The sequence below is a fragment of the Callospermophilus lateralis genome, chromosome 3, assembly GCF_048772815.1.
Source record: "Callospermophilus lateralis isolate mCalLat2 chromosome 3, mCalLat2.hap1, whole genome shotgun sequence".
NCBI lineage: Eukaryota > Metazoa > Chordata > Mammalia > Rodentia > Sciuridae > Callospermophilus > Callospermophilus lateralis.
The window spans coordinates 2,570,499-2,592,345 of NC_135307.1; the positions used below are offsets into that span (position 1 = coordinate 2,570,499).

Here is a 21,847-nt window from a genome sequence, read left to right on the forward strand (position 1 = left end):
CGGAGAGGCGGGCCCCTAGCGCGGGGCACACGGCGCGGCTCGGCTGTCAGAAACAAGGTCCACTCTGGTTTCTCCACGGCGCCGGGCGCACGGCTCTACAGCGAGCCGCCCCCGCCATCACGAAGCCGCCACTGCTCGCTATGCTCACCGCTTCCTTGCTAACGAGCGGGACGGGCGGCACGAGGCACCCGGGCCTCCATACCATAGCCCCGCACGACCTCAGCTACCCTCCACCCGAGAGCTCGCGAGAAGGAGGCGCTGCGCAGACGCGGTCCCAAGCTCGCGCGGAGACTTGGGAGCAGGAGGCGGGCCGGGGCGCGCGGAGACCTGGGAGCAGGAGGGGCGGGGCCGGGCGCGAGGCCGTCTGGGAGCTGGGGCGGGGCCGGGCGTGAGGGCGTCTGGGAGTGGGAGGGCGTACGGCGCGGGGCGGAGTGGCGGAGCACGAGGGCCCAACGGCCACCGCCGCGCGGGAAGCCGTGTCGCCGAAGCCCCGCCCCGCGCGGGTTTGAACGGAGCCCCGCCCAGCGCTCGGCCAATCGGCGGGCGCGCAGCGGCGCCATGGCGACCCTTTGTGGGCGCTGAGCGGCTCCCGGGCTCCGAGCTGAGCGGCGGCCGGCCTGGCGGCGCAGGTGAGAAAGCAGGCGACGGGCTTTGGGGAGCCTCTGCGCGTGCCGAGCGCTCGCGGGGTGGGCGGGTCGCAGAGGGCTTTCCGGCCGCTGCCATGTGCGCGCTCGTCGCACCGCGACCCTTCCGGGAGGGCAGCCGCTTACCGACCGGAGCGACGCCCTGCCGGCGGCCTCCTGCCCACGCGGGCTCCGCGCCCCTCGCCCACCCGCTCTCGGTCCACCCTCCGTCCTCGGCCCCTCTCCGTCGCCCTCCGTCCACCCTCTCCTTCCTCCTCCTGCTCCCACCCTACCTGCGCCTGTGCTGGCCTCTTCCTGCCCGGTTTCCCTCCCGAGGGCGCGTGGGAGCGCTGGGCCTGCCCGGGGTCCTGCTGGCGGAGCAGCCGCGCCGGGGACCCTTCCTCCCCCGGGTGCAGGGCAGGCGTTCTTTGCCTTTGTTTCCCGTGTTATTTAGCGCTCAGGGGGCGTCCCTCCGCCTGCTGCAGTGGACCGTCCTCCCTCTGAGCAGGTCGTGGGCTGCCCTGGACAGTCCTGCCTGTTCTCTTAGGTGGGACCCGAAAAAGCACCAGAGACAATTTCAAAAGCTTCTCTCCCTAAAGTAGGGTCACCAAGGAAAAGGCTTTTCTGAGCACTTTCCGGAGATGCACTGGTCCAGACAGCCTCCGTGTTTTTTCCCCTGCTGGCCTTTGTGTCTGGCCTCTCAGTCCATAGGACTAACCATTCTTTCAAGTGAGCTGATAAAATTAAGATTAACCTCTTAGGAACTTAGTAATATGACTGCTTTGGTCACCATGTTTTTTTAGTGAAAGACTAGAAAGTCAGCCATGACTTTTCTAGGCAGAGCGGCAGGTTTTATCTGGGAAGGAGGCCAGGAAGTTCCCCTCAGTTTGCCCCCGGAACCTGCTTCCAGGCATAAGAAAGTCTTATATCCTCTGAGCATCAAAAGTAATTGCAGTCAACTGGTAGGAGCTGTCAGCAGATGATGGTGGAATGATGAACTCACATGCAGCCTCAGAGACCAGGGGACTCTGCACTTTCCCACCTTGTTACATCCTCCCTGTTTTTTTTTTTTTTAATGATATATTTCACCTGAATCTGATTGTGTGATAGAAATTGACATTTTTAGCATTTAAGCCCAATATCCATAAGAGTGGTTGAGATAAGAGCCAGGACTGTCCCTGACCACCCAGCCCTCCTGATCAGAATATGGGGGTCTGAATTTTCAGCCACCAAGAACTGCTGCTAGAGTACAGTATGCAGCTGGGGGCAGTCCCCGTCTGTCTCCCTTGGGTTGCTCCAGTGGAGTAGTTACAGTCACTCCCCTTGCTCCTGGTTAGCTTCTGCTTTGCCTTGCTGCCATCTCAAGAGTTCCTTTGTTCACCTGGCCCTGTCTTCAGGCTTGTGCTTGGCCTGGAGGAGGCCTGAGGGTGGGGATGGAGGGCTAAATCCTGCTGGTGTTGGCTGTGCTGAAGACACCAGTTGGTGGGATTTGGGTCATTTAACTAGACATGGAAAGACTCTGGCTTCGTTGGAAATAAAGGAGGTGTGAAATAGCTACCGTACTCTATGTACAACTTAGCAGGAAGCCAAGCTCTGCAGCCCACAGGGTTTTGCATTGGAAGGGCTAAGCAACCTCAGTGGATTTCCCAGACCAGGCCAGCTTTAGGGCCAGTCAGAACCATGCTTCATGCAACTTGGTCTCTGACAGAGACTCTGAATAGGGGTTCCTTACAAGTCTCCTGGGCCCACTGTTATCCCCTTATTCTGGATCACAGGTTTTGGGCAATAGCACTTTGGGGTCATGGAATTGTAAAAACTGCCCATGAACTCTTTTTTTGTAGTAGTAAATTTTTTTTTTTTTTTGGAATAACAATATTACCATTTTCTTGGGATTAGGAGGACTTGAAGTGGATGATATTATTAGAGTGCACAGAAGGAGATCTGGCACACCTTACATGCAGAAGAGGCATTTGCCAAAGTGGCTTTCAGTTTTAATGTGGTAGCCCTTTACCACATCCTTAGCTGACTTATTTACTTATTTTCTTTGTAATCAAAGTATAATTTAATACAATAAAATGAATAGATACAGTGCAGTTCAGTGAATATTGACAGATATGTGCCCTATGTTGCTGAGGGGTGTGTCCCCACATCCTAGAGTCCCTCCGACCCTTGCCAGCAGTTGCTACCCGCAGCAGCAGCACTGTCTGCCATGTATTGCTATCTCACCCACTAGGTGTAGACTCAGGTGGGTGGGTCATGTTTCTGTGTATTTCAGCATAGGACCTTTGTGATCCATTCCTGTTGTTAACAGAGGCCTCTATGTTTTTTGTTGCTGAGATGTATTCCATTGTGAGACTACACTGTAGCTTATCCATTAGAGTCATTTTGGGGGGGAGGGTAACTTGGGATTGAACTCAGGGGCACTTGGCCACCGAGCCACACTCCTAGGCCTATTTTGTATTTTTTTTAGAGATGGTTTCACTGAATTGCTTAGCAATTTGCTGAGGCTGGCTTTGAACTCGTGATCTTCCTGCCTCAGCCTCCTGAGCTGTAGACTTGTTTTTTATTTATTTTTGGGGTGCCAGGAATTGAACTCAGGGGCACTCAACCACTGAGTCACATCCCCAGGCCTGTTTTGTATTTTATTTAGAGACAGGGTGTCACTGAGTTGTTGAGCGCTTCACTTTTTGCTGAGGCTGGCTTTGAACTCACTATCCTCCTGTCTCAGCCTCCCAAGCACTGGGATTACAGGCATGCACCACTGCACACAGCAACTTGTTTGTTTTTAATGTTTAAAGAATGTCCTCAAGCTGGGGCTGTAACTGGTGGTAGAACCCTTGCCTGGCATTCTCAGGGCCCTGGGTTCCATCCCCAGTACTGGGATGGGGGAATGTCCTCATCCCAGGGTGGTAAGAGAAGGCTAAGGGCAGAGTGTGAGCCCAGCAGAAGCATGGATGTGGAACAGGGTTACTCTGCATGTAGAGCAGTGAACTTAGAGAACTGGTAAAGCAGTAGGGAGAATTTTCCAGCATATGTGCAATCATTAATGCAGAATAAAATTGGTAGGGTGGTTCAGTCCTCCCAAAAAGCAGCTCGATGTGTTCAACAAGTGCCTTTCAAATGTTTCTGCTCCTGTCCCTGGTACTAATCCAGGAATCAAGGGTTAGGAAACCAAGTGCCAGAACCATTGCAACACCTGAACTTGGAAACCATTATTACCTGTGACAAAAATCTAGGTGTAGGTGAGTGATGTGGCCTGGCCAGGTACAGCTGCTGTGCTCCTGCTGGCTCTGAGTGGGCATCTCCCCACTGTGGGGATCAGCCTTCCATCCAGGCAGAGCTGGCAGTGGACCTGTAGGGAAGGGCTGCCTTGGGAAGGGCTGGGAGGAAGGGATCCAAGGGTGACTGGCTTTCTCTGAGTGCTTAGGATTGTAGGACATTGTGTTTCGTGCTTTTTGATTGTCAGCAAGCTGTCTCAGCAGCCAGGCAGGTGAGAACTGGTGGTGGATGTGTAGGAGCTGCTATAGATAGGGGACAGTTCCACCAGAGACGGAGGCAAGGGTGGGAGGAGGGCTATTTGTTTGCCCCTCTCTGACTAGTCCAACTCTGCAGCAGGGATAGAAACTAGAGCAGCTGTTGTTTTTATGTGTTGGCTGGTGCCTTTGTTAGCAAGTTGCTGTTTAGCTTCCTAGAGAGCCTGTGGACTTCCAGGTTGTCCTGTAGGTCAGCAGCTGGCTTGTGGGCTCCTTGCTGCAGGGTGTGGGTCAGGGTTCTGTTTGAATGTGGTCCAGCTGTTGCTGATGTGCACATTCAAGTTCTAAGAGCACATCCTGTTAAGGGTGCCTTGGCTTGCTTTCTCTGCAGCAGTGCTGTCCTGGCATAGCCTAGGGTCTGCTTACCAGCTGTAGCCTAGCACTGAACTCAGGATTTTTACATTCCCAGGAGGGGTCCTAGGACCACATCTGGCTTCCAGAACTCAGTGTGAGGGTCTTTGTTGAGTGTGCTGCCCAGAGGCTCATGACCAGGAGATAGGGGTGTCAAGGTCATTAGTTCTCAGGATAGTTTTTGGAGCTGTGTCCAGGTTTGAGGGGTGGGTCTTGGTCCTGCCCCATTCTTACTCCTTTTGTGAGTTGCCCCATGTGCCCCTGGTAGGCTGTCCTGACTTCTGGTGGACCTGCCCAGTCATTACTTGGTTTCCAAAGTCAGAGAGGGCAGCCAGAAGTTTTGTAAACTAGGACTTAATTTATGACATTTGAGTCCTACATTAAATCTTGCAGTTGGAATTTTATGGTTGAAAAGAGAAACCCAGAACCAAAAGAGAAAGAGGGACTTGCCACGGAGGAATCTTTGGAGTTTAATTTTTTCCCCCAAACAATTTTTTTTTCTGTGGTTTGACATAATCTTATATTTTCTTGATAAACTTGACAATGTTATACCAGTGATTTAAATGTGATTGGGTTTTTAGAAACAATAATTGTGTAAAAGTTGTATTTGCACCAAGACAAAGAACTTGAATGCTATCATACCAGACGGGATAGAGTGTAATGTGTCTTGGTGGTGAGCTCCTGTTCATTTAAGAACAGGTCCGCTGCTGTGTGCGATGTGCACCTGTGTAGGTGGTCATGCCTCTTTGCTGCTGGGGAAAACCATGGCTCAGGCTTAACTCTTCAGTTTGAAATTCTCTAGACCCACAGCAACTGGCACAGAGGCCCTGTGTGCGTGACCCTGATGCTCCAGGTGGGTGCCAGGGGCGGTGAGGAGTGGGGTCCTCTGCAGTGTAGCACACTTGCCCAGGTGTAGATCCCCTTCACTCCAGGGATTTCTTGTGCCTGCCCTACATAGCCCTCCCACCCCTTAGTTTGCCACTGCATAAATGTCAAGTGAGATCCCACAGGGTGGTGGTCTCTTGGCCTCTTCTTGGCCATCCCCAGCTGAGGGGACTGTTTCCAGCATGGAGCTGTTAGGTGTGAACACTGTGAATGTTCTTGTATACGTTTATACACAAACCTTGGCTTTCATTTCTTTGGGATAAATGCCCAAGGGGTTACTTTAGTTAATAAAATTTAAATTGTTGCAAGCATGGGAGGTGATATCTAGGACTTTGAAAGGATATTCAGAAGGACAGGGGATCTTTTCCTGTCCTTCCCAGGGTAGAGCCAGCAAGAGAGTCACCACCAGGACTGTCCTGGGGAGGGACACTTGGCAGCTGGTTCTTCCACACTGCTTAACTACCGCTTATTCCTGGGCCCTGCGTGGGGGACAGCACATGCCTCCCACATCAGCTCCCCAGAGCCACCTGGCTGCACTCCAACCACAGGGAGTCATTGGATTGAAAAAAAATCCTAAAAGTTTGCATTTTTAAAAGACTCTGTGAATAGTTTGATGAATTTATTCATTTATCTCAAGTTAGTTGAAATAAAAATGTTCAGCTCCTGCACGAGCATGGAAGGAGAGCCCCAGGTAATCACTATGAGCCCCAGCTGTGCTGGGCCACTGTGTTACACAACAGGAGAACAAGGGGGCTTTTCGGGGCCCTGGTCCCTTCTGAACGTGCTGCTGTGGAGCCAGGTAATGCCTGCCCGCTGGAGGACATAGGCCAGCGTTCTGATCTGTGCATCTCTGGAGTACGATTTCCCAGTGAGCCGTCCGCCATAAGGGACCATAATTTTGTTAGTGAGCTCTTGAAGGGAAGGAGCAGCCCTTCTAAAACATGTAGGACTTTATCACTTGTGAGGATCCCATAGCTAATCGGTTTTGGAAGGTGGACAGCATTGTTGATGTGGTCTGCAAGCCCTGTCCTCTCCATGGCCCTGTGTTCTGTGCCTCACCGCAGAGTTCCTCTTCTTTCACAGGCACGAAGGCGTGGATTGTTTCATGCAGATTTTGAGCCTGGCTCTAAGAAATAAAGTTTCTCCTATTTCTGTTCATTTTTCTGTGGGTAGAAAAGTCATGCTACAGCCTTAAGCTTTGTTGTTGCTGACAGTATGGCTATGCGTACATCACAGACACAACACTGCCTTCCAGGACATGCCTTTGTGCCCGTATGCAGATGCCCCTTCTCTCTTTAATGAGTGTCCTGGGGGCACTGTGCCAGGGTGCCAAGATGTGCTAAGTGGCGTCTTCCTTGGTTCCCACAGGGCACAATGTTTGCACGAGGACTGAAGAGGAAATGTGTTGACCAGGAGGAAGATGGGGAGGGTGCCTTGGCTGGCTTTGGCACTGTTCCTGCCTATAGCCTACAGCGGCAGTCGCTCCTGGACATGTCCCTGGTCAAGCTCCAGCTCTGCCACATGCTGGTAGAGCCCAACCTCTGCCGCTCAGTCCTCATTGCCAACACAGTCCGGCAGATCCAGGAGGAGATGAGCCGGGATGGTGCATGGCGAGGGGCAGCACCCCAGAGTGCAGAACGGGTGCCGCTCGACCGCCTTGTGTCCACGGAGATCCTGTGTCGCACAGCAAGGGGGCCAGAGGCAGGGTGCCCTGCTCCTGACCTGGGAGATGACCCCTTGCAAGGTCCAGTTTCTGAACTTTCCACAGTCAGCTCAGCACAGGTGCCGAGGAACACTCAGAGTAGCCTTTGGGATACAGGCAACCCTCGAGAAAACAGAGGAAGCTTTCAGAAGTCTCTAGATCAGATATTTGAGACCCTGGAGAACAAAAGTCCCAGCGCTGTGGAGGAGTTGTTCTCAGATGTGGACAATTCCTACTACGACCTGGACACTGTGCTGACAGGAATGATGGGTGGCACTAAGCCAGGCCTTTGTGATGGGCTCGAGGGCTTTGCCTCGGCAGCCTCACCTCCCGGCTCCAGCTGCAAGTCCGACCTGGCTGAACTGGACCATGTGGTAGAGATCCTAGTGGAAACCTGAGGCCCCAGTGGGCCATGGACAAGGCCACATGCCCCAGAGAGCTTACCTGATATACTGTGGCCCATGTAGAAACGCAGGGCACCAGTCCTGTGCAGAGTTCTCACCACTGCAGCCTGCGTCCTGGCCCTGTGGGGCAGTCTGTTGATTCTGAGAGTGTCCTGGGACAGACTCAATGGCTCCGGCTCCGGCAGCAGAGGCCGGTGCTGGGAGCTGGAGCTCTCTGAAGGCTCCTCAGCCCTGGGCTAGGTGGCATCCCACAGCCCCAGGCCCTCCCTGTGCTGGCTGCACCTCCCACGGAGATGTTGAGCCACAGGCTGCATTCAACCAACCTCATTAAAATCTAGATAGGTGAACTTTTAAAACTCAGTCTTATACGTTTGGGGCAATATTTTGTCTTTTAAGATATATTTTTTAAATGTTTTATACTCTTAGATTTTTGCAGCTATTTTCTTAAAAGTCTATTTTTTGTATAAACATCATTTGCTGCTACATTAGAAACTTGTATAACCTGAATAATTGCAGTTGTGTATTTCATTGTTTGAAGGTTTAAATGGTCATTTCCCACACTCTGATGCAGCAGCGTAAGTGTTCTGTTTTCTACTATGGTTGTTCGCAGGACCCTTATGTCATGTTCTGTGTTACAAAAGAGGATGCTTAAAATGAGAACTGCATGCAGTTAGAACCCTCTTCATTAGACCTGCTCTGAAGCCGTGTCTTTAGACTTAGTGAAAATAATGGAGGGTTCTATTTATGCCTATTTATATATGTAAATGCCACTGGAGGGGAAGGTTGGGTATTTGTGTGAAATCACAGGCACCATTTGATCTCAGCTGTGTCTTCCTTGAGGTGGTCACAGAGGTCGCCTCCCATCTGTTCCCAGCACGGCCCTAGCAGAGCTGCGTGCCCTTTTTAGAGCATACACATGGGCTGCTGTGTGCCAGGCATGTGTGTTTGGAAAGAGCATATGCCTGTGTGCTGTTGGTAGAAATGCTTACACCTGCTCTATTAAATTGGTGCTAGAACAGAATTGTAAGGTTAAATATAAGTCCAGAATGAAAGAACTCTGTAATTCATGTCCTCTCAATCCGAAGGGTCACACAATGAAGGGAGCTGGTGTGGCCCTGTGCCTGGCTGCTACATCTCCAGATCCTTGTTGCCTGCCATGCACGGGTTTCCTCGTGCCTCTTCTGACCTCCCATCTCTGAGCCTGACAGGCATGTGGTTTTCCTTTGTGCATATGACCATATTTTTTTGTATCAACATGACAGTGATGGATGTAAACCTCACTTTATTAAAAATATCCAGCGCACAAAATGGGAATGGTGTGAACTTCACCATGTCATCCTTGTTTTGTTTTCCTCGTTGGTTTCAGCTGTAATGTATGTCTGTCTGTGGTAGGGAAAGAACTTTACTTGAATGCATTAAATAGTCAATGGATGGTTTTTCTTTTCCTAAGCTTGGCGGGGCTTCTGCCAGTCTGCGGTCCAGGGATCAGGCAGCATCACCGTAGCAGGACTGGCCATCTTTGGATCCACGGAGGGCCGCCTCCTGGTGGTGAGAGTGCTGCTTTTCCTGGAAGCAAAAGGGTGCCTGTCGATAGCTGAAGCAGTGTTTGCTTTTTTTTGCAGCATTTCTATTGCAAATCTCATGTGTTCAGTTTCAGAGGTGACTGCAAGGTATTGCTGCCATGGCAGACTGGGAAAAGGTAAGACGGAGTGAGGGAACCGGCTGTCCTCAAGCACGGAGGCCTGGTGCCCTAGCTCTTACACCAGGCGGCTGCCTCCCCTTGTCTACCGGGTGGTGAAGAACCTACGGGACTAGGCAGTGTGGTTGGTGGTGGTGGTGGAGAGCCCCTCAGCCAGTCCCCATTCCCCGGGCTTATAGACCTAGGCCTGGGAAGGTGCCTGCTTCTGCAGTAGTCCCCGTGGCTCATCCATTGTTTTTCAGAAATTTCTGGCTATGTTTTATCATGTATATGTGTTTTTTGAAGATGTAGATATAAGTAATTGACTGGAAGCAGTTTTCCAAACATTTGATAATTTTGCTTACAAAATATCTATATAATAAAAAATATAAATTCCAGTTATCTAAACTCTGTAGTGTTTTGTGGATCTGCCTCCAGTCAAACCCTGACCCCTCTACCCTGAGGGGTCAGGGTATTTGGTTTTCAACTTAGTTGACAGGTTCTCGAATGGCTAGAGTGCATGCTCTAATACACAAGTATCGAGGTGGGGGCCCAAGACCAGGGAGCGTGCTGCAGAAGCCTTGGGAAGCAGCCCTCCTGCAGGGTTTTACACCCTCAGCCTTGGAGCCCCTTTGCCTTGGAAGCTCATTAGGTTTTTAAAGGTTGAAAAGTAAAGCACTGATTTTAAGTATGAGCACCAGTGCACGGCTGCAATCCAGACACTCCGCAGACTGAGAGCTGGGGTGTGCTCCGTGGTGTGCACCAGGGATGAGGAGAACGCGAGAGCCTATAAGTAGATTTTCCACAGTGTACTGTGCCGCATGTCTGCCCAGGTTCTCAGTAGAGGCAAGAACGGCAGGGCTGAGGCGAGTGGTGTCTGTGAGCTTGAGTGTGGCCCCTCAAGGCACTGCAAAGCCCCGCAGGGTCGGCCGTGTGGAGCACTTGCCTGCAGATGGAACTGCACTGTGTAGTCCTCTGTTGAGGTTCAGCCTGGCCACTCCCACGGAGCCCCGCTGCTGCTGAGGGCCCTGCTCCCCTGCAGGTGACCATTTCTGGCCCATACACTTCATCCTGTGCTGCCCAGTAGGCAATAAGCCCCACTACTCCATCTGCCCTCCATGCCTCCCGAGTGAGCTTGTGCTGCCCAGCTGGGATGCCAGGCCATTGGCTAGTGGTTTGCTTCCCAGCATTCCCAGAGCCTGCTGACCAGCCAGGCCCACCTCTTGCTGATGATGTCAATGCCTGAGCAAGAGAATGGAGAACCTGATGGGGGGTGGGGGGCACTGGAAAGCTCAGAAAAAGCCCTAAGAATGAGGTGCTCAGAGCAGCCTCCTAGCACGGCTGCGTAGGGGGGTTGCTGCCGCTGTGGGCTGCACCTCGTCTTTTTTGTAAAAATCCCCCAGATGTGTAAATGACAGCTTATAGCAGCCTTGGGGCTAGACGCTGTGTTCCTGTAGTCAGAATCTGGTTGGACCTGCTGACTTGCTGCTCTGCAGTCAGCAGGGCTGTGGGGGACCCACAGGTGAAGCCCAGAGTGAGCTGAAGATGCCACTGCAGCTGGACTCAGGGCAGAAACTTGGATGGGACTGAAACATGGGTATCCTGCTGCCTCCTGCCCTCTACCTGCCTCCATAAGTGGCTTCATGTGCTCTTGGCACCTGGCGCTCAAGAAAGCTGCCACCCTGCCTGTGTTAAGCTGGGGGACAGGCAGGGCTCAGGCTCCAGGGGAGCAGATGGCCCTGGGCACTGGGTGCCCTGAACTGGAGCAGGCCTGATTCTTGGGAGGCTCTGCCAAGCCCTCACCTCTCCTTCCAGCTCAGGCTGTTGGCCTGGCCCCACTGGGTCAAGGCACCAAGTAGGACAAACAGCGGGAGCATGGGCCCATGGAGGTACCAGGTGCATGACCTGGTACCCTAACACACTCAGCCCGTGTGGTGCCCGTCACCTCTTCTCCAGCCAGGGTGAACAAGGCTGGGGTATGGTGCACTGCCCAAAGCCCAGCCCCTGGTGAGGAATGAGCAGGGAAGGAGCTTTCCCTCTGGGCCAGCCTGCTTTGCTGTGGGCAGCTGTCCAGGGTGGTGTGGGAGAGGGGCATGTGCAGCTGGAGGAAGGGTCAGGCGAGGGCTGGGGACTGGCTGGGGTCACTCGCACCCAGCACCCAGGGTGTCTGAGTGTCTGAGGACCCTTGCTTACCCTGCCCCCACATTCTTGTGGTGCAGCTTCCTAGGGAAGCACCTGGCCTTTCTGTGCTCTTCCCGAGGGCCACAGGGTCACAGCTCCTGCCAACACCTGTCAGGGGCCCCCTTAGCCACAGCCTGCAGTTCCCTGTATTCTCCTGGAAGCACCCAGAAGACGGGCTGTACTTCAAGTAACTGAGGTATGCTGTGCCCGCCGCAAGCCCCTTGTTCCCACTTCACATACTTGACGTAGCAGCTGTATCAGGCCCTTGAGCCTGTTGCCTAGATTGGCCAGTTGTAAATACTGTTTGTCTTTTTTGTTTTTCTGAAATGTGTATATATTTATTTTGGCAGTGCTGCCCAGGGCCTCACACATGTGAGGCAAGTGCTGTGCCTTTGAGCTATTTTCCCAGCCCCCTGAAACAATTTTTAAGCTAATCCAAGCTATAGAGGCCATTTTCACCTTAAAAATCCGGTTAGCCTTAGAAAATAGAGCATGTTTATACATTGACAATTCCATAATCAGAAAATAATTCTTGAATATTCTCTAATACTCAGCTCATGTTCAGACATCTCTGCCCTAAATTTACTCCCCTGTACCACAAAAAAACAAAAACAAAACAGTTAAGAAGGACATTTGGGGCAGTGTTTTTTTGTTTTTTGGTTTTTTTTGGTACTGGGAAATGAACCCAAGGATGCTGTATCACTGAGCTATACCTCCTGTTCTTTTTTAAATTTTTGAGTCAGGACCTTGCTAAGTTGCTGAGGCTAGCTTGGGTCATCCTCTGCCTCAGCCTCCCAAGTCAATGGGATGATGTCAGGCTACCTTTTCAATTTTTTAAGAACAGGTTTCAGGGTTGGGGTTGTAGTCAGGGGTAGAGCACTTGCCTAGCAAGCATGAGATACTGGGTTCGATCCTTAGCACTACATAAAAATAAAATAAAGGTATCATGTCCATGTACGACTTTTATATATATATATAAATTAATTAATTATAAAACGAACAGGTTCCATGCAGTGGAGTTCACAGCATACCCAAATGGCACCCCCTAGGTGATGGTTTATTGGAAAGACTGGTCACACAAGCAGGGTGTGGCCCTCCTTGCCTCACAGCCCCCTTGTGGGCCAATGTGCTGCCGCTGTAGGCAGACAGCCAGGACTCAGCATATCCCCATGCTGTGTGTCCCTGTTCATTACTGGTTCTTCCAGTTAATCTTTAAATAGGAAAATTCGTATCTACAAAGGTATGTGCTGTTTTCTGCATGATGGATGGCTCAGGCCCGTTAGCAGCGTGTCACCTCAAGAGTCATCCTGCTTTGTAGTGGGAACATTTACAATCCAAGAACGTAACTGCTTGTGTGGTGGGTCTCCCTAGGGCTCATCTGGTAGGAGACGGCACCCTTGCCCCTGTAGCCGCATGCCCTTGGCTCCTGTGAGGGTGGCTTCTCTGGTGCACCTGTGCCTGGGGTGTGTCACCCAATGGCGTGCCCAGGGCTACCCCAGGTGGCAGGTTCCGCCTGGCTGGTGGATGGCAGTACTCCCTCATACATGTGTACCACCTGCCTTTACCACTTGTTTGTGGGGGCCACGCGGCCCATTCCTCCCCTGTATTGGGGAGCAGGCTACAAGGAATTGGGCCTGCAGATGCCTTCCACAGCCGGAACTGGCCATCCCCAGTAAGTGCCCAGTAGCAGGGCTGGGATCACACAGGCTGTGTCTTGGGGGCACCTCCATGCTGCTCTCCATGAAGGCTGCACTGCACTGTGCTCCAGCCGAGCGGGCAAGGCCCTTCCTTCTGCCCTCAGCAGCAGGCCTCGGTGTCCCACCCGCACTTCTCTGAGCAGGACTGATCCTTTGGGCCATTTGTGTGTGTGTGTTCAGAGAAGTGTCCCTCCAGGCCCTTTGTCCACCTGTAATTGGTGACACTGCCCCTGCAAGGTCCACACTCTCCCTGCCGCCCGCCTCCCTCTGCTGCGCAGAAACTGCCTTTTCCTTTCTGTGTGCTGGTCCACACGTCCTCTGGTTAAGGGCGAGAGGTCAGAGCAGCTTTCCTGACATCTGGTGCCATGGAAATGATCTGAGCCACCCCTTTGTTGTGGGCCACATGGTATTGATGCACAGCCACCTGGGGTGACCAGGGACAGCCAGCTTCCTTCCTTCTGGCGGGCACAGCAGCTATCACCTGCACCTGTATCAGTGGGTCAGGTAAAGGGAAGCTGGCACCTCCTGAGCAAATTGGTCCTAGAGTGGCCTTGGTACAGAGACAGCAGGGGCTCTACCTGGAGTGCCAGTCCCCAGCATGGTCTCTGTAGCCCCTCCAGCCTCAGGTCTCCCCTTCGGGACAGAATGTTGTCATCAGTCCTTGCAGAGTCAACGAGTCAGCAAAAGCACAGGCTTACTGAGGCCCTTTATTAAGTAAAGCTCTACAAAGTCAGTGCTGCCCGCTTGGCCCTTTCCTGGAAGAAAACTGTTGATGCAGGAGATGACCAGTGAAATACACTTGCCTACTGACCTGGGCCTCCAGGGCTGGTGCAGTGTGGCCTCCCAGCCATCAGAAAGGCCTGTCCCCAAGGCCACCAGTGTGAATGCGGTGGGGAGTGCTCATGGCACTTCCAGGAACAACACAGAAGCTCAGGACCTCCTGGGACCAGGTGCCAATGCTGTTTCTCAAAGTGCAGCTGTCTCCTCGGTGGTATTTCAGTGCATGCCCCACTTTGGGCCAGGTCTGGGATCATCCCTGACACCCTCCACCAGGAGCAGGTGGCATCTGCTGAGCAGGCCGCAGTGCATCCAGAAACCCCTCCCCTCTGCTTGGGGACTGGCTCTGCCCAAGACACCCTGTGCTTCCTGATCAGACCTGAAGCAGGGGTTTTGAAAGATCCTAGGAAACTGATGTGGGCTTGGGAAACAGCTCTACAAAATAGAACCAAATCCAACCAGTGAGACATGTGAAATGCCTACACGACATACTCCTGTTTCTAGCACACATTCCTTTTTAAAAACGCCAGCTTTAGGTGACGTGGAGGGAAAACCTTTTCCTGTGGACTTGTGATGTGCCGCCCGTTTCCATGCAGAGGTGTCTTCAGAAAGAGGCTGTAGGTAATCAGGCTCCCCTGTCTGCTGCCAGGTGTCCCTGAGAGCTGAGAGGAGAGCAGCAGTCAAATACAAGTGCAGGTGACTAGAGGTGCCAGGTTGGCATCTGCCCTGCCCACCTCTGGCCCCTCAACAATCTCTCCTTGGTCACCATGATCCTAAAAACTTCATTGTGCAGTGCAACCAGAGAAGCGCACAGTGCTGATGTACTGGGACCAAGGCCACTAGTGGCCCACCTGTCCCTGGCCTTCTCCCCACTGCAGCGAGCCACTGCTACCTGACTTCCCAAGTGAAAGGCCAGCTTTCTTACCATTAGCACTAGTAACTGAACCCAGGGCATCTACCACTGAGCAACACTCCCAGCCCTTTTTATTTTGAGACAGGGTCTCATTAAATTGCCGAGGCTGGCCTTGAACTTGGAATCCTCCTATTTCAGTGTCCCAAGTGTGGGATTGCAGGTGTGTGCCACGGTGCCAGAAGAGCCGGTCTGTTTCCTAAGTAGGTTCCTGGCCCTTATCCTGGGTCTGGTCCCCCTGCCCTCCATGCTCCCGGCCTTTCAGTTCCCACATCGCAGCTGCTGCTAGGCACTCGACAGGTAACCTGTTGTGCTCAAAGACAAGTAGTGTCTACCTCGAGGCTTCTTCTAAAGAACAGAGGGACCCAGAATCCTCTGGGGCCTGTGACAGACCTGTGTGTGTTCATGCAAAGGCCTTCCTGGGTGCCTGCACACCTGGCACCATGTGCCAACCATCAAGACTGCAGCTGGCATCAGCTGGGTGGCACCACACCTGCCCCAGACTCCCTAGGAACCTGGCTGCAGTGTCCTCCCACAGAGAGCTGTGCCTCACTGCTGGCCCTCCCCTAGCAGATCTGTAACACACACTGCCCAGTGCCACGCTCTCCCACCTCCCTACTCACACACAGAGCCCTGTGGCTGGGCCTGGCCACCTGCCCCTCCTGTAGCACCTGATCCAAGCTGGGCATGAGACGCCACCCCAGATGAAAGAGGGCTTCTGGAACACAACCTTCCACCTGCCCTTCTTCCTGCCTCAAGTCCCACTATGAGGCTGGCAGCAGGTCTCTCGAGGAAAGCTGCTTGGCTGACTTCAGGCGCCCACCCCTGCCCAGGCAGGAGACCCAGGGCTACCCTGCCTGCAGTGCAGCCTTCCTACCCACGCATTCTAAGTGCCTAGGCATCGAAGAAGAACAGAAGCCAGGCTCTGTGAGGACACAGGGAGCTGTGTGCAGACCCAGCCTTGCCTCCCGAGGCTTCTCCTGTGGGGTGCTCACCTTCGTCTGGATCAGGGCTTTGCAGTGGGGCAGGTCGAAGGTGCTGAGTGCTAGCAGCTCTTCAGGACCTTTGAGGTCAGGACCTTCTGAAATGTGACCCTGGTCTCTGGAAGGACTCTGAAGAGACAAACCTCTATGTCACACAGCTGACAGGGTCACCGTTTCCTCTCACCTTCCGTTTTAACCTGAGCCCCTCTACCTTAATTCTGGACAGGCATAGGCCCTGGGAGGGTCAGGTCAGGGCCCTTCCTGCTCGGCGCTGCCACCTGCTGTCTATCACCTGGTTCAGGGGCAGCCAGACCTGCCTGCAGTGGTTCGAGTGTGTCCCCCGGAACTTCTGTACTGAACACACAACCCCAAATTCACAGGGTTGATGGCACTTGGGGTGATCAGGGTGGAAGGAGGCCATGAGGTGGGGCCCTCCTAGCGGCACTAGTGGCTTTATAAGAAGAGAACTGAGCTGGCGTGACTGCTCTGTCGCCTTGTGATGGCTGGCACCAAGTTAAGGTGCAGCAAACAAGGCCCTCACCGTGCCAGCACCATGCTCTCCTGGGCTTCCATACTCCAGAACCATGAGCCAAACAAAATTCTATGCTTTACAATTCCCAGGCATTTTGTTATAAAGAGAAAATGGAGTACGACAGTGTTCAACAGAAACGCCCTCACGGCCACCTGAAGGATGAGCACCCACAGCCTGCCACCATGGTAGCTGTCCTGCCTGAGCCTCCCCTCCAGAACCCCCTGGTTCTGTTTCCCCTGCACCACGAGGCCTCCTGACCAGTCAGCATGGCACACTGGAGCCGTGGCCATCATCCACATGACTATCTTCACTGAGGCCATGAGGCCCGCCTTGTCAGCTCCTTTTTGAGTTCCATTTTAAAAGTTTCCACCTAAGAATGGAGGGCTGCGGCTGGGGCTCAGTGGTGGAGTGCTTGCCTAGCACACGTGAGGCGCTGGGTTCCACCCTCAGAACCACATAAAAATAAATGAATAAAGGTATATTATGTCCATCTACAACTAAAAATCATTTTAAAAATACTCAAGAGTGGAAAAAGATCTGTTCTATGTTGACTGCTGAAAGGTGGCCCTGTCACTGTTTCTTGATGACACAGGCCTGATGTGTGTACCCTGGGCTTGGCTGGCTCTGGGCTGCTCCTGCCTCATGCAGCAGCAGCTCCTGTCTGAGACTACCTCTGCCCATCATGGTGCACACTGGCCATCCTCCACACTCCAAGGGCCTCTCCCTCTCAGCCTCATGCCTGTGCCCATACTGGAACTTGCCCTTGTCCCCCTCAGCAGGCCCTGGCCTAACCCCAGCACCTCCTGCAACACCTGAGGTGCAAGCACACCTTGGTGGCTTGCAGTGCCCTGCAGAGTGCTCCCGCCCATGCTCTGAACTTCATGGTATTCCACCTCCACACATGGCACCTTCCTCCTCTCCCCACCAAGTCCATGTGCACCCTGTCTCCACATCTACACCCACTCCTGCAGGACCCCACACCAGTGTCCAGGTGCTGCCCACGACAGGCACACCCACACCCCTCACCACCAGTGGCCTTCTAAGTAGTCCGTGGCTTCTGACCTCGGGACAGTTGGCCTTCCAGTGTCATTTCCTCCACCACCCTCCCTGTCCTGGGCCCAGTGAAGTTTCCACCCCCTGAACCATGTCACCTTCTGAGCAGCTTCTATGCCAAGAACCAGGAAGAGCTTCTCCTGGCAGTGAGACTGGCTCCAGAGGCATCTCGAAGCAGACATGGTGCTGGTGTTCTGAAGGGCTTGCCAGACTTTTCTAGATTCAGAACTGGAAAATAGATGTAGTCACTAAAGATGAACTTGAAAGCCTTCTGAGCAGGTCGGGAAGCCCAGTCTCACAAGCAGAGGAGCACCTGGCACAGGTGACACTAGATGGCGCCCCTTCAAGGGCCCTGGCCACCTCCTTCACTCAGACACACACCCCTGCGGTCAGTGTTCCTGATGCTGCCCTGCCTCTTCTTTCCACAGTGCATCCGAGCACAGGGAGTGTCTTCAAGGCCAGATGTTTGCTATCTGGTTCACTATTACAGCTGTGCTGGCCACAAAACCCATGTTTGCAAACTAGGAAAACACTGAGGGTTCAGAAGAATGGATGAAGAAACAAACAGGGTATGGTTACCATCACCACCAGGCACTGGGGCAGAGGGGCCTGCTGGTCAGAAGCTTTTGCCCTAGTGAGGACATGGTGGGTATCCGACAACACGGGAGCAGATGGGACATGTTAAATGCCTAAATCATTTCCCAAACATGCCAATGACTTGGAACATGCAAACAGGGTTCTTCTCCAGCTCAACAACATTCACCACCCTCTCCTGCGTGTCAGCCTGCCAAGACTGACTCTAGAACCACTGTGCCTCTAGGGAATGGTCTGCCAGTGCCACCCCGCAACCCTATGGCCTGAGGGGCCACTCTTGAGGCAGGCTCTTCCTGGGGCTGTGCCAGGCAGGAGCAGCACACACAGGGAGCCAGGCATGTGAACAGTGGAGGTCACAGCCTTTCGGGCTCCAGGTGTCCCTCCCCAGACCACTGTAGCAGGCACACTGGGAAGGTGCTGGGTTACTGCACAGCAGTGGTCATGATGGGTCAAGCCAGAGCTCTGAATGGCCTGCAGAGCTGTGATAAAGCCAGGCCTGTCCAGACATGCACAGACCCCCATGGCTTGCTGACCTGGCCTTCCCCACATTACTGAGGGGCAAAGAAGCCTGCTCATCTCACTTTCTCCCCTCCTGGGGTCTTAGGCCAACTCATCTGGAGCATCTCAGCCCTTCACTGTCTCACCCTGGAGCCTGCTTCTGTCAACAGGTGCTGGAAGCATACCCTTTCAAAGCCACTGTCGGCACCCCCTGCCAAGTGCACCTGATCTTTCTGGGAGCCCGCAGCCCTGCAGGCAGTACTGGAAGCACATGGCCACTCGTGGGTTAGTGGACAGCTTGGGGTGTTTTCTACAGCTCTGTGGCTGAGGCTCAACCAAGTACACCAGGGCTGCTCTGGGGCCCACCATCCCTCCCATCCTCTCCTGCACTCGTGCTGAGACACAAGAGGGCTGGCACCTGGGCCAGCTTGCTCCAGGTGTGCAAGGTCAGCACTGCTGGAGCCTCCAGCTGTGCTGCCAGCTCCCCATAGGACACTGTAGCCCACAGGAGGCTACAGGGGCAGGGATGGTCTCCAGAAGGCATGCACAGAACTTTGTGCAGCCATGTTATCAAACAACCGTGCAGGTACAGCGCTGCCATGGGGTTCTTAGCTCTGTTGGTGTTCATTACCACAGTCTATGTGCAGATGCAAAGCCAGGGTCTTCTTCACTGCTTATGTCCAAGAAATGGTCTAAGGTGGGAACATCTTCAGTTGCCTGCTCAACTGTGACTTCTTGAAAAGCAAACCTAAATATGTTCTCATACCTGAGAACAGGCTGGAAAGAAAGGACATTCCAAATCAGGAGAAATACAGGCATTTAGGTGACCATATTCTGAGTAATTAATTTTGATACAAAAGAAACCTGAGCTCAACTGTGCAGACAGTGCCACCATCACTTGACACAGCCTCTCCTAAAACCTCTGTTCTCTATAAAATCACAGTGAAAACCACAGAGCTCACAGGAGGTGGGTGAGGGCACAACTCAGAGCTCATCGGAGATGCAGGGAAAAGGTGGCCTTTCAACACTGGCACAATTTTTCATGTAAGCTGGCTGAGAAGTTCACACATACATTGGAAACAGCCTCACCTTGAAAAGGCCCTGAGGTTTGCAGGCAGTCAGGTGAGGGGTCGGGGACAGTGTCCTAACACCAGGTGGGATGGGGGTGGTAAACCAGGTGCTGGTAGTTATCTGAGGTGTGCAAGTTTTATGTCTATCAACATGCCTCAGCTCTGTGGGGTGCAGGTGTTCCATTTGCCTAGTGTTTCCTGCAAAATTCCCGTATGCTCAAATGTTCCTTAGTGCATCAATTGCATTGGAAAGGAGTCCTGGTTTTAAAACAAGTGTTACAGCAGAACTGACTGTCCCAAGAGCGGGTCTCACCCAGGGCCAAGAAATCGCTGGTGTAGGAGAGTTTGGATTACCAGCAATACCTTTTACTTCCCTCCTGACTATTGAACTTATCTTTTGTTCCCTGTTGTGTGCGGTGAACCATCTGGGAAGAATTGGCAAAGAGAAACAACAGAAGGAGGAGAATGACCAACAGAGAGGAGCCAGAGGAGGCAAGGGTGGGCACTGAGTTCTGAGGAGCAGACAGGATGAGGGGCTGGGGCTCAGCTGGCCAGCTCTAGTTCCAGGGCCTTGCACAAAGCTATATGTGATTGTGTGACTTTAGGACTTGGAACTTTATAAACCAGTAGATTCAGAAAAAGAGCTTCTTCCCCATAGGCTCTGAATGAGGCCACACAAGTGCCACCTCTGCTGATGGGAAGTGGTCATGGAAAGTGGCCCAGCTTGGGTTGCCCCCACCTGGTCTTGCCCAATCCATTTCTGCAGGCTCTGCTGTCAACTGGTTCCTTCTCTGGTCTTGTGAGGACAGGACAGCCAACCCTATGACAAGGGATGAAGGCCAGAGAGAAGAGGCCCCTCAAAGGCTGGTAGCCCCCCAACCCAGTGCCTGATGCCTTTGAGAGGTCTTAGGGCATTTCGCACTCCGTCTGGTGACAAAGACCACAGAAATACCTCTGAAGATGGGTGGGAAGTGATTCCTGTTGCCCCGGATCCACCCTGGTGTGGCAGGTGAGAACCACCTTCCTTTAAGGCAGGAGTTCCTAGTGGCTGAGGATCGGTGGGTCTCTTCAGGAGTTCAAGGGACTGAGGGAGTCCAGACTTGGCTGAAGATTCTCTAAAGCCTTCAAACTCCCCCCACGTGCTGCTGAGCTCCCCGGCGTCGGTACAACTAGTGGTGCAAGTCGGAAGGCTCTCTCCGGTTGGGGAGCTGCTGGCTTTCCCACCTGGCACAGACAGAGGACCCTCACTGTAGATCCTTATCCGTTCCAAATTGTCACCACTCTGTCCTTCAGCTGTGTAGCAGCGGGAAACCTTTGCCCGTTCCCCTGTGAAGTCACTCACGGACTCTCCCCACCACTTCTGCCGGTCTTGCATCTTCGTGCGGCCAGGCCAGCAGACCAGATAAGGAGCTGCGCACGAGGCATACAGTTGCTGGGCTGAAGCTGCCCAGGGCCTGGGATGCCGCGAGCCACGCTGTTGCGGCCGGCGCGGCTTCCGGGCGAGTGCCCACGTGCTGCTGTGGCCGACGCCGCCTGGCCGCTGCTGACCAGTCCAGCACAGGGGCGTGTCCCGCGGCCAACCAAGGTGCCGGACCCGTAAGCCCACGGGCAGGACCGCCGCAGTCTGGAGCGCGTCTTGGGGGCCCCAACGACAAGGCGGGCTCCCGGGCTCTAGCGCCAGGCCCAAAATGGAAGAAATGGCGCGGCGCTCTAGAGCCCCGGAGCGCGTCCCTGGCGGGAGGGCGAAGGGCAGCCCCACGCACTCCTCTGTGGCTGCTGCCCACATCCCCTCGGGCCGCGCCAGTGTTGCCCGGCAACGGCGCGCGTCGGTCCGCTTCCGGTGCCCGCCGCCGTGGCGTCAGCACGCTGCCGTGGGCGTGGTCTGCCCGCCCGGCCCCACCCCTTGCTCGCCCGGCGCGCTGCACCTGCGGTGACCCCAAGAGTGGTGGCGCGGCCTGGTCGGGTCCTACGTGCCAGCCCGCGGGAGAGGTTCTTGCTTGGTGATCGCGCGCCCCGCGTGCCTTTGTGCACCCCGATGCATGCCCACTTGGTTGCACCCACCGGAATAAGCAAACGCGGGCTGCCCGCTCCGCCCACCGCCGCCGCCGGCCCTGGGTCGCACTTTCTGGCCTTGGTCCCCTCATCCTGCTGCGTAGACGCTGTAGGGGCGATTGTGCTTCTGGGGAAGGATTTTTCTACCGAACTGGAGGCTCCCTGAGGACCAGGGACCAAGTCTGTCTTCCCAGAACCTATCCCTAAATGACTCGAGGTTGTAGGAGAATGAGGGTCCACTGCCTGCAGAGCTAGAGGGGCACGATCCCCCCTGTCTGTCACGAGCCAGCTCCCAGAGTAGGACTAGTTGGGGTGGGGGGACAG

At 53.9% G+C, this 21,847-nt stretch overlaps 2 protein-coding genes across 2 annotated transcripts; one reads left to right on the forward strand and one right to left on the reverse strand.

The window, feature by feature from the left end:
- The first annotated feature begins 546 nt into the window (after window positions 1-546).
- On the forward strand, window positions 547-9,348 carry Cdca4 (cell division cycle associated 4). The gene is made up of 2 exons (XM_076847929.2): window positions 547-629; window positions 6,761-9,348. Exon 2 carries the CDS (start codon window positions 6,767-6,769, stop codon window positions 7,490-7,492), a length of 726 nt encoding a protein of 241 aa, XP_076704044.1. The 5' UTR covers window positions 547-629; window positions 6,761-6,766; the 3' UTR covers window positions 7,493-9,348.
- Window positions 9,349-14,329: 4,981 nt separating this feature from the next.
- Clba1 (clathrin binding box of aftiphilin containing 1) lies at window positions 14,330-20,849 on the reverse strand. Its single transcript, XM_076847930.2, has 5 exons — window positions 20,424-20,849; window positions 19,033-19,178; window positions 17,408-17,537; window positions 15,737-15,853; window positions 14,330-14,493 (listed from the first exon to the last, which is right to left on the reverse strand). The coding sequence occupies exons 1-5, from the start codon at window positions 20,844-20,846 to the stop codon at window positions 14,332-14,334; spliced, it is 978 nt and encodes a 325-aa protein (XP_076704045.2). The 5' UTR covers window positions 20,847-20,849; the 3' UTR covers window positions 14,330-14,331.
- Window positions 20,850-21,847: the final 998 nt, after the last annotated feature.